The 12,636-nt window shown below is 39.6% G+C and overlaps 1 protein-coding gene and 1 pseudogene across 3 annotated transcripts in view; one reads left to right on the top strand and one right to left on the bottom strand.

Annotated features, from left to right (window-relative positions):
* AP4S1 (adaptor related protein complex 4 subunit sigma 1) overlaps positions 1–12,636 on the bottom strand; it is a 50,280-nt gene that overhangs the window by 5,950 nt on the left and 31,694 nt on the right. For 2 of the 3 annotated variants that reach the window (XM_060619454.3, XM_060619456.2), the window contains exons 3-5: positions 10,487–10,573; positions 9,575–9,643; positions 3,364–3,445 (exon numbers count right to left, since the gene is read on the bottom strand). In XM_060619454.3, the coding sequence (XP_060475437.1) occupies positions 3,374–3,445; positions 9,575–9,643; positions 10,487–10,573 (228 nt within the window). In that variant the 3' untranslated portion in view covers positions 3,364–3,373. The remainder of the gene's footprint in view (positions 1–3,363; positions 3,446–9,574; positions 9,644–10,486; positions 10,574–12,636) is intronic. The other variant, XM_060619453.2, reaches the window with a different exon arrangement.
* On the top strand, positions 6,625–7,647 carry LOC132669522 (ubiquitin-ribosomal protein eS31 fusion protein pseudogene; annotated as a pseudogene).

Raw genomic sequence — 12,636 nt, 5'->3', positions numbered from 1 at the left:
ACCCCATGGAGAGAGAGATGTTCCTGAAGGAGAGCCAGAGTATTGCCCTCTAAAGCACAGGACCCAGGAAAGGGACGCTAGTTGTTGAAGTCTAAAGATAGCACTCCTGGATTCTACTCTAGCCCAAATAAACCAAGGTCTTTAAGCCTCTTTAAAGGCACCAAATACCAAAAAGGCTGTTAAGGTTTTCTGTACATTGACACATACCGTAAGTATGCACTGAACTGAGGAGGAGTTGGGCATCTCCCACACAGCACTGTTCACTGGTGCCATTCCCTATTTACCAAAGCAGGTGGAGACAGCTCCTTTGAATTATCACTTGTCTGGAGAATTCAGCAAACCTGGGGCTACATAGCTGAACACATCTGGAGAAGCTCATTAGTTGATTCCTAAAAACCATCTTCATTCACAGAATGGGAAGTCTTAAATAAGTCTACTAGAGTGATAGGGCAAACTTTCCCTAAAGAAGCAGGGCCTCAGGAATCCTCTGGCCAACATTTCAACCCAGCAGGTGGAGTAGATCGCGAAGAGTGTATAGGAACTTCTGCACTGCACGTGAATGATTTATGTCACTGACATGCTTGGTCCCAAGAGTCTGCCCCTCTTGACACTAAATGCAACACACAGTTTCCATTTAGTGGAAGGGTTTTCAAGAAGCCGGAATTTCTGTCCTGATTTCTTGTGCTTAGGTCATTTTTTAAAATATGATCTGTCATGTTCTGTGATGTTAGTCCTACTAGAACAGGCCCATTCTAGGGCTTGTATACAAATGGTGCATTTTATTTCTCAAAGTCTAAACAGGTGGTTTCTGGAAAGCTGCCCCATTCTTAAGGTGCTTCAGGGTGATAAAGCTTCTGGAGGAAAAGCTTGCAAGTAAAGGGCTTCTTGGGAATTCCGTGAGGTTTTGACTTCCATCCTCCGGGTGCTGCACCAAAGCCAAGCCTTAAAACATGTCTGTTTCCTGTGGGCAGATGAGGAAAGCTTTCTTAAGCCCAAGCAAGCACAAAGATGGGTGTTCTGAGTGTTGGGAGAACTAGCTCCAGGCTGCAGTGATTATAAGTTGCTTGTTTTCAGCTTTTCAAGGCCTGAGGAAGCTTTCCTGGCAGAGCAGACCTAAACAATGCTAGCTGCTTCAGCAGCTTCCTAGTTACAGGCTACCAGGGTGGTGATAAAGAACACCTATGGTCCTGCACAGAGAAGGGGGCAGGAAACTGAGGCTGCATCTCCAACAGGCTCCCTTGTCTTACTGTTATGAAACTGGTATGTAGCGGTCTTCCCTGGACCCATGATAGTTACAAAAAAAAAAAACTATGTATGAGGCAGACTAAAGGCATGGGTTTTAATTACATTTTTTTTCATATGGCTGAGGGTGGAAATCTTTTAAAAATGTTAATATTAGACAGGTATCTCATATCCTACCTGCCCTGCTACCTGTTCCACTTTTAGGCCACCAGAAGTCCATGTGAAGTTATGTCTGGAGCAAAGGCATACACTGCCAGGTCTGGAAAGGCTTAGTTCCCTTCTCTTACCGATGCAAAATTCCTAATCTTTCAGGTGGATATGCCTAAGTAATTCCTAAGGCCAGTAAAATGTCAGTTAGTTAGAGGTACATCTGCAACTAACCTTGTAAGTTAATTGTATTTCAATTAAAAAAAAATAAGGTAGAAAGGAAGGGAAGGCAAAAATGAAACTAAAATAGAGGGAAAGAATACAAACTGTGTGCCTTGGTGTGGAAATTAAATTTGAACAAGAATACTGGAGCTCAGGGCATCTGGCTGGCTTAGTCAGAAGAGCATGCGACTCTTGATCTTAGGGTTGTGACTTTGGGTGTAGAGATTCCTTAAAAATAAAATCTTTAAGAAAAAAGAAAAGAGAAAGAATGGTGGAGCTCATGACTTGGAGCTAGGCTATACCCCAGAGGGTTATAAAGACAAACCCGTCTCTACCTGTAGTTAGTACGTAAGACACATCAATACAACAAGCTCAGCTATAATACGTACTCTGTTATATCTGACTCACTTTAATTTTCTGAACTTCTAGACCAGTTAGACTCTTTCTTCCTGTTCTAGGTGTAAGGTAACTCAGCTCACTTAGAGTCATGGCAACATCAAATACTAAGGCCGAGAGGGAATTAAAGCTCTTCTAGCCTAATTCTCTTATTTTGAAATGAAGGGGTTATGTGTCTTGTCCAACACATATAGTTTGGTGGCAGGTTTGAAAGCAGAACTTGGGTTTCTGTACTCCTAGTGAAGTGTCTTAACAGCTTTTGCCATCTTCCTGATGATTTTTTAAATCAAAAGGCATTTTTATTATTCCCCTGTACAAGAGGAAGAGATTTATTGTGAGTTGCTTTAAAGGGCTTAGTTAAAATGGAATGTAACATGCTGAATAAAAATAACACCTTAATACACGGCCTGGTCTTGGGTGTCCTAGGTCAAAGGGAGCGTAGATTTAGGTCACTCACCACTAGAGGGCACTCAGATTTTCTCAGTCAATTTAAAGAGGCTCCCAGATACAGCCTCCAATTTGTCATCAACATGATGACATTTTCTATCAACAGTAAACGCTAAATGGCCATTTCCCCCAAATATACTAGTCTAATGGATATGTGTGTGGTATAGATATATGTATCTATATCTATGTAGATATATAGATATATAAACATGTTATAATTAATATATATTTATTTTAATGTTACTATTCTAGATTTAAGCGTGATGTTTTCCCAGTGGATTCTTTCATTTATTGTTTTCAAATGGTATGCAGATTTTTGTAGTAAAAATTAACTTAAAAAGTCCACTTGCTTCTCAGAGTACTTACAAAGCCCAGGGGGCCCTGTTGAAATCCACAGATCTGCAGTATTTGAAGCAAATAATATTTATTTGAGGAGACCCTGGCATGCTTTGATTTAAAAGGGAGAAGAAAGTGAAGAAAAGGAGAGGTTTCTCTGCTATAAAAGTAAATGGATACAAGTCAGGCAATTTCTTTAACCCTCCATTTTATCATCCTTGAAGGCCTTATTCTGATCACATGGGGGATTTCTGGAGATTTATACCTGGAGCCATGAAAATCCATTCTCTCTAGGAGGACCAAGCATTTTCTGGCTGTGTTATTTAGATTCTGGAAAGGTCTATTCTATATGCTTAAAAGAAGTTACACTATTATATATCAGTTATTATCAACTACTACCATAGTATTGCCATGTCTGAAAAATAGAAAAATCATAACAAGAATTATCTTTGTAAAAAAGGGCAGGGTTGTTTCTGCAAAGCTGCTACATACCTCTGACTTCCTTGTCGGTTGTTGATGATCGGCATAATGGATTCTGCTGAATTGTTTTCCTGACCCAATCAGGGCACTTACCTGATCAGGACTAGCCTGTGCTTTGCCAAGTACTGAGGAAAACCTGGCTCATGGCTTTGAAAAAGGATACATCTAATTCACTCTGGAAAAGAGAAAAGAGTACAAGGATGAGAATGAGCCCCTGGGACACGTGCGCTTAGCAGTTAGCAGCTGCCCTGGCCACAAGCCGGGGAGCAGGTGGGGGACGCAGCTCTGTACATAGAAGCGTGAGAGCAGGAAGGCCCGGAGTCTGGGCTTATGCTTTCTTTAAGAAGAAAAACAGGCTGCAGTTTAGAGGAATTTTGCCAACCAGAACAATTCATCTTTGAAAGGTAGAGAGACTAGACTAACTCAACCTGTTCAGATGATGTGTAGCTAATTTGATATGTGTATCAAAAGCCTTAATAATATGCATACCCTTTGAATCCATCAGTTTTATTTCTAGAAGTTTATCCTAAGGAGATAATTAGATAACAGCATAACAATGTGTGATAGGATGTTCAGGGTAATGTTGTTTATAGTAGCAAATTATTGAAAACAAGCAAAGTATCTATCAAGGGGGGACTAGTTAAATTATAGCAGATCCACAAATGAGGATACAGATATATAAGTACTGACATTGTTAAATAAAAGCAAGTTACAACACGGTATATTCAGTATTATCCTATGGATATATGTATATGTAAAGATAGATACAGATATAGTTGGATATAGACAGATACATAAAGTCTAAAAGGAAATGTACCTAATAGTATCTATCAGTAGTTCATGAACTTACTCATGATCTTCTCCCCTTTCTTTTTGCTTATATGTATTTTTAATTTTTTTCAGTGATCATAGATGTTTATATCATAAAAAACTTGGGGTGCTTGGGTGGCTCAGTTGGTCAAGCATCCAACTTCCACTCAGGTGGTGATCTCATGGTTTGGGAGTTCGAGCCGTGTGTTGGGCTCTCTCTTCAGATCTTCTGTCTCTCTCTCTCTCTCTCTCTCTCTCTGTCCCTCCCCTGCTCATGCTCTCTCTCTCAAAAGTAAATAAACATTTAAAATAAAAGTCATAGAGGGAGAAAAAAGTAAACAGAGTTAAATTTGTATCTGGAAAGACTTTGGGTTTGTCTAGTGAAGGACTGAAAATGCTGAGCCCACCTCAACAGCCACTGTCCTCTCTTGCAAAACTGCCTCTGTTGAAGCTAACTGGGTTGGCTTTTTGTTTTGAAACGTGATGCTGAGATGCTTCCTTCAGCCCAGACAGCATGAGACTGATCTCCAAATTTAAGATTTGGAAACTAAGATTAAAAATAGCCTCAGAAAGAATGTTTAAAACTCACAAACCTAAAAATAAATCTTAGATGACAAGGCATTCTTTGAGTGGGACAGATTCTATTTTCTTTCCCATAGTATTCTTTTCCCTCTGCTTTTCTCTTCTTTCTGCTACTGTCATCCTAAACTGAGTCATCTCCCAGTACTGTCCGAGTCCTGTGTAATCACCAGTTTACATTAAATTCTAATCTTCACTTCTGTGGTTTATGTGGTCACTGACTCTCTTCCCAGAATTACAGCAAGAATTCAGCAATGTGCTATTTATTCTCAGTCACTGAATATAATAATAATAATAATAATAATAATAATAATAATAATAATAATTTCAAAAACCTTAGCAATGATAGCCCTTGTACTCACTCTTATTATCCCAGGTTTAAAACATTACTCTTTTGGGAAATGTTATTCTTCTTGATAGGTGTTGCCTTAAAATGGCTGAACGTGGCCAGCTCTGAATCACAGACCCTGACTTGCAAACCAATCTGTCTTAAGAGAGTGGTAGTCAGGGGGGCCTGGGTGGCTCAGTCAGTTAAGTGTCTCCTGATTTTGGCTCAGGTCATGATCTCACTATTTGAGCCCTGTGTTGAGTTCGAGCCCTGTGTTGAGCCCTGCTTCAGGCTCTGCTCTGATGGTGTGGAGCCTGCTTGGTATCCTCTGTCTGCCTCTCTGTCTGCCCCTCCCTCTCTCTTCCTCTCTCTCTCTCTCTCTCTCTCTCTCTCTCAAAAATAAATAAATAAATAAGTAAGTAAGTAAGACAGTGTTGTCAGGATTAAGCAGGAGCTAGAGCTGTGCTGTCTACTATGGTAACCACTAGCATCATGTGGTAAATTAAATGAATTAAAATTAAATTCCTCACTTCCTCCTTTACAGTAATCACATTTCAAGTTTTGAAAAGCCATACATGGCTAGTGCCTACTGTACTGGATAACACACGCACGGAACAATTCTATCGCTGCAGAAAGTTATATTGGTCAGTGCTGATTTATGGCATCCTCTCCAAGCAGTCAATACAAACATGGAGTTTAAAGCCAGCCTCAATGGCCCCTGTCTCCTCAAGGCCAGTCTGGAAAGGCCTGACTCCTTGCCATCTTCCAGCTTCAGCACTACTTCCTTCCTAACTAGATGCACTGCCATCCTGCAGGCCACGAGGCAATTGCAAGATCCAACCCCTGAATGAGGAAGTGGCTGACAGTAAGCATTAAGTTAGTGGGTCTCAAATTTAAATATGCATCAGAATCATACAGAAGGCTTGTTAAAACACAGAATTCCTGATTCAACAGTTTGAGGTGGGCCCACAATTTGTATTTTTAGTAAGTTCCCAGGTGATGTTTATGTCGCTGGGAACAACACTTTGAAAACCACTGCACTAAGGCAATGAAGACAGGCTAGTTGATTGTCCCATGCAGAAGGAATTTGCCAAACAATTCTGGTATTAGGAGTTAGGCTGAAGATATAACTTCTTAACATGAGTTTTGCCCTTAGCAGGCTTTAGTGAACTCAATATTACTTATTATGGAGATTTCACTCACTGCCTCAGGAAGAAGCAGCCTAGAAACAGTTTCTTCCAAATCCTTTTATTTAAAAGCAAAATGAAAGAAGGGTGCCAGGGTGGCTCAGTCGGTTAAGCATCTGACTTGGGCTCAGGTCATGATATCATGGTTCGTGAGTTCGAGCCCCACATTGAGCTCTGTGCTGCCAGCTCAGAGCCTGGAGCCTGCTTTGGATTCTCCCTCTCTATCTCTGCTCCTCCCCTGCTCATGCTCATGCTCTGTCTCTCTCTCTCAAAAATAAATAAACATTAAAAAAAACTTTTAAAGCAAAATGAAAGAAACATAACAACTTTGAAAACTCAGCTTGTGCCACTACTACCTCTCAAGAATATCTAACTAAGGCTCAGGAAGGCCTATGGGAACAGAGTAAAACACCTTCACTGATTCTTTTTTTTTTTTTTTAACATGTGCTCTTTTGTTAAAAATGTTTATTTATTTTGAGAGAGAGAGAGAGAATATGAGCAGGGGAGGGGCAGAGAGAGAGGGAGAGAGAGAATCCCAAGCAGGCTCCACACTGTCAGCATAGAGCCCAACTCGGGCCTTGATCTCAGGAACCATGAGATCATGACCTTAGCTGAAATCAAACTAAGATGCTCAACTAAAGGAGCCACCCAAGTGCCCCAGTAAATCCTTACACTTGTGGTCAACTGATTTTTAACAAGGGTGCAAGACAATTCACTAAGAGGGCGGTGGAGAACAGTCTTTTCAACCAATGGTGTTGGGAAAATTGGATAGCCACATACAAAAGAATGAAGTTAGACCCCACTTCACAGCATATACAAAAATTACTCAAGCTTTTCCAATCTGCCATCTGGAACCACCACCAGGATGCAGATTTTCGTGAAAACCCTTATGGAGAAGATCATCACTCTTGAGGCTGAACCCTCAAATACAACAGAAAATGTGAAGGCCAAGATTCAGGATCAGGAAGGAATTCCTGGTCATTAGAGACTGATCTTTGCTGGAAGCAACTGGAAGATGGATATACTCTGACTGTAACTGCAAAAGAAGCCCACTCTTCATCTTGTGTTGAGACTTTGTATGGTGCTAAGAAAAGGAAGAAGTCTAAACACCACTTCCAAGAAGAATAAGCATAAGAGAAAGAAAGTTAAACTGGCCATCCTGAAATACTGTAAGTTGGATGAGAATGTCAAAATCAGTCCCTTTGTCAGGAGTGCCCTTCAGATGAATGTGGTGCTAGCCACTTTGACAGACATTATGGTGGCAAATGTTGCCTGACTTATTGCTTCAACAAACCTGAAGACAAGAAATTGTGTATGGGTTAATAAAAGACACAGAAGTAAATCTTCATGACATTAGGGAACTGTGAGATCATGACCTGAGGTGAAATCAAGAGTCAGACGCTGAACCAACTGAGCCACCCAGTGCTCCAAAGCCTTTTTAGACATAACACCAAAAACATAAGCAACAAAAGAAAAAATAAATTAATTGAACTTCATCAAAATTAAAAATTATTGTAATTCAAAGAACACTATCAAGAAAGTGAAAAGAAAGCCAGTGAAGGGGAGAAAATATTTTTAAATTATATCTGATAGGTACTCAAATTAAGTTAGTTCAATCAAATAGATTTGTTTTTGTATTCACTCAATTCACTCAAAGAGATTTGTATTCTGAATATAGAAAGAACTCTTACAACTCAACAATAAAAAGACAAATAGTGCAAGTGAAAAATGGGTAAAGGATTTGAAGACTTTTTCTCCAAAGAAGATATACAAATGGCCAATAAACACATGAAAAGCTCCTCAATGTTTGTTGTCCAGTAGTCAAATGCAAATCAAAACCACCATTGATTGGCTTCTATACCACTTCATACCCACTAGGATGGCTATAATCAAAGAGACAGATAATAACAAACTTTGGTAAGAACATGGAGAAATTAGAACCCTCAACCACTGTTAAAGAGAATTTAAATCATGCGGCCACTTTGGAAAACAGTTTGGCAGTGCATCAACATGTTAAACGTAGAATTACCACATCACCTAGCAATCCCACTCCTAGGTAGACTAAAACTATGATGCCACACAAAAATATTTACACAAATTTTCAAAGCTGCATTATTCATAAGAGCCAAAAAGTATCAATAACCCACATATACATCAACTAATGAATGAATAAATAATATGTGGTATATCTATACAGCAGAATATTAATTGGCAATAAAAAGGAAAGAAGTACTGATACCTGCTACAACATGGATGAATCTTGAAAACATTATGTTAAGTAAAAAAAGCCAGTCACAAAAGACTACATATTATACAATTCCATTTACATGAAACGTCTAGAATAGGCAAACCTATAGAGATAGAAAGTAGACCTGGAGCAGGTGGAGGGGGATCACCGGGAAGGAAATGCTAATAGGTATGGTGTTTGTTTGGGGTTAGGAAATATTCTAAAATTGACTGTGTGGTGGTTGCACAACTCATGTAAATACTAAAACCTATAAACTTTATTTTACTTAATTAATTTATTTTTTAAGGTTTTATTTCTAAGTAGTGTCTACACCCAACGTAGGGCTCAAACTCACAACCTCGAGATCAAGAGTCACACGCTCTACCTACTGAGCCACCCAGGTGCCCAAAAAGGCCTGTATGCTTTGAATGGGTGAGTTTTGGGGTATGTAAATTATATTTCAATACAGCTGGGGTTTTGTTTTGTTTTGTTTCATTTCATTTTTTTATTTTTTATTTAAAAAAAAAATTTTTTTTTTTTTAACGTTTATTTATTTTTGAGACAGAGAGAGACAGAGCATGAACGGGGGAGGGTCAGAGAGAGGGAGACACAGAATCCGAAACAGGCTCCAGGCTCCGAGCAGTCAGCACAGAGCCCGACGTGGGGCTCGAACTCACGGACCGCGAGATCATGACCTGAGCTGAAGTCGGATGCTTAACCAACTGAGCCACCCAGGCGCCCCTCATTTCATTTTTTTAAAAAGGGGTTTTGGGGAAGGAACTCATGTGTTCCTTAAGGGGAGTTGGTTTTGACCATCAAAGCAAGGGTTTGGATAGAAATGATTCCTAAACTAAAAAGGGTCCTGGTGCCTTAGGAGGGAAAGCAAAAGAAAAATAAAAGAGAGAGGGAGAATAAATTAAATAGCAAAGTCTCTTAATTAAAAGAAAGACATAAGAGGTTCTCAGTCTTGTAGAACTAAGTCTTTATAAAGATCTAAGGCACACATAGGTTTGTAACACTTTGAGCCAGAAGCAAAGGTAAAGAAAATGTGGCCTCATTTGAGTTTTAACTTTTGCACATTGAAGTTCTATATTAACATGTGTTCTTGATATAGACCTATTTCTGGGAAGTTGGGCTGAAGACAAAAACCATTTTTTTAGTTTTTAGACTTACCACGCGGCTGAAGTATTCATCTAAAACTTCCACAAAGTTATGGATGAATTCATAAATTGCCATCTCATTCTAAAATAAAAAAGGAAGGGTACAATTAGTTTTAGTATAGCTCATGTGGAAATTGGACACTGACAAATATTCAGAATGGTTCTATGACTCACTTGTTGGAAAGACGCTTATCGGTAGGGGAAGTGTCAAAAATCTTAACCTCTAAGATTTTAAGTTCATAATGAGTTTAGCTGGACTGAAACCAGGCTGAGTCTAGTGTTTAGGGTTTTGAGCACTACTCCCTGACCTCGTCATCAAGCGGCTGAAGCAGTTTTTCAGGATCTTCATGCCACTACTTTTCTGTTTGTGAAGATGGGGAAACTACCTCAAGGTTTGGTTCACACATAAAAAATAATCAACTTGAGATTTCCAAGTATTTTAGATCTGAAACAGTTTTTCAAGGATTCAATAGCCACAGGTACTGTTGATCTGGGACTGACATTTCTGGAAAGGTGAACTAAATCTGAGGAAATTCAATCACAACACAACCATATTTATCATTTGCTCTGGCTTCTTGTATATGAGCCTATATTTAACTCTACAACTGACTGGCCTGTACACATGTCTAAGCTGCCCCAGTGTGCCACAAAGAACATGGTAGGACATTGGTATTGCTTAGGGTTGAGGAAGGCATTCTGTGGTTTTGTGCTTCCCCACAAGCTACTCACCTAATCCAAGAAAAATCCCAGGTATTTCTTTTCCACACAGCTTTCCCTAACCTTGACAGAAACCAAGATCCTTCAAGAGTCAAGATAATTCTTAGGTAGGCAAGTAGGGAGGAATATATCAATTTACGGAGGAATAAAAATCAGACTATTATTCTTAGTTTTCTTGCATTTTCCATAGGCTCCTCTCTTATCTTACCTCAGTGTCATTAACTCCAACCACAATGAAGAGAGCTGCATACTGTCGATATATCAGCTTAAAATCCTTAAATTCAATGAAAGAGCACTAGAAAAAAACACAATTAGATATTAATTGCTATAGTTGACAAGTATTTTTAATTTTTTTAATGTTTATTCATTTTTGAGAGACAGAGTCAGAGCATGAGCACGGGAGGGGCAGAGAGAGAGGGAGACACAGAATCCGAAGCAGGCTCCAGGCTCTGAGCTGTCAGCAGAGCCTGACTCAGGACTTGAACCCACAAACCGCGAGATCATGACCTGAGCTGAAGTCGGACGCTCAAATAACTGAGCCATCCAGGTGCCCTGACAACAAGTATTTCTTCAAAATGGCATGCATAATTTCTAGGTTCTGATTTCAGTATTGGGTCAACATATTCCTAGAAATCTACAATTTAAAAATGTTAAACAATCTTTGTTGGTTGCCTCTTCACAATATTCAGGGGACTATGGAAGCATCTCTAGCGGGAGGCAGAGAAGGGGTCTAGAAAAAAAGGCTCTGAGCATCCACGTGGGTTCCCCCTGAACTCCTTCTCATTCCTTTGCTTTGCTCTGTGTGGAAGTCAGCAGGCAAAGGTACCAGACTGACCCCAACATGAAAATAAGCCAACATGACAAAGATTTTCTTCTTTCCATTTCCGCTAGGCTCTTTTGGAAGCAATCAGAGGTTTAGTTTTGTCCTATTTAAAACCAGTGAACAGCCAAATATACACGGCATACATACATGTATGTATCAAGAAAAATCTTGATTTCTTTTTTCTAGACCCATGAAAAGAATCAATGTAGACTCTTATATAAATTATTTAAAATCTTGGCTTTGTGGGGCAGATGATAGTCAAAATCTCCCATTGTAAACATTGCTTCCTAGGAGTTAATAACTAGTCTACCACCACTGACTTGTGGATAAAACAACTCCCTCCCCATTCATCTCTCTACTACATCCATTGTACAAAGGGTGTTGGGAAGGCACTGGGTAGACAGAAATTGGACAGCAGGCTAACAGCACATTGTTGCCCTTTCTTTGGACTGTTGGGTGTGCTTGACCAAATGTGATTGAACATGAACTGTATGGCTTTTTGCATTGGCATAATCGCTTCTGGTGCCCGAATTGCTCTTGGTGTACCTGGAGATGAAGTGGTAAGTTTTAATTGTGAAATTTCTTCCATAGGAAAGTCATTTGAGAATCTAAAATGGAGGCATTTGAGGCTCTTATTTAAAATTAGGATAAGGGCACCTGGGTGGCCCAGTCAGTTGAGCATCTGACTTTTGAATTCAGCTCAGGTCATGATCCGAGGGTTGTGGGATCAAGCCCCATGTCGGGCTGTGCGCTGAACATGGAGCCTGCTTGAGATTCTCTCTCTCTCTCTCTCTCTCTCTCTCTCTCTCTCACTGTCCCTCCCCCTTTCTCTTTCTCTCTCAAATTAAAAAAAAAGAAATAAAATTATGATAAAAGAAGTACAGGACCGTTCTGCAGCTTTTGTTCACTGTAGAGCCAGTGTGATTTCTGCTCAGTTGGATCTTTCAAAGAAATACATCCTAGTTGAAAGAACTGAAGAACATTTTTCAAAGCCTCTCAGGAGTTCTGACATAAAACAACAACAACAACAACAAAAAGACAAAACAACAGCAACAACAACAAAACAACGAAGTACCTTTGTGGATAACATAAAAACTAAGCTGAGATTGTGTTACTTCAGTGCCTAATTATCCCAAAGCCCAGGGAGTTCCTTTTAAAATCTAAAATAATTTAGAATGCTTCAAAATTATGTAACAGTATATTCATTCCAAAGCATGTATTTCCAAGGGTAACCTATCAGTGAAAATAGTGCCTGAAATTGTGCAGCGCCTGCATTCTGCAGAAAGATTCAACAGGAATACTTCTGGAGTTTGTTTATGTTTACTTAAAGTATGTGGCTATTAACACGGCCCTTTAATAGTTTCTGTTCCCTTTAGACAACTAAATGAGGCGGTGTGTGCCATGGCAGGCCAAAGTGGTAATTCAAAGAGGACTCTGAGATGTTGAGACTGGAAAATCAATTTAGAAGCCAAGGGAAACACAGTTCCAACATGTAACTTCTGAGCACAGATGGACCTTAATATTTTAAGACTTAG

This window comes from Panthera onca, chromosome B3 (assembly GCF_046562875.1).
Source record: "Panthera onca isolate mPanOnc1 chromosome B3, mPanOnc1 haplotype 2, whole genome shotgun sequence".
Taxonomy (NCBI): domain Eukaryota; kingdom Metazoa; phylum Chordata; class Mammalia; order Carnivora; family Felidae; genus Panthera; species Panthera onca.
Note: the sequence above shows the minus strand (reverse complement) of the source record. Positions and strands in the feature narration are given on the sequence as shown.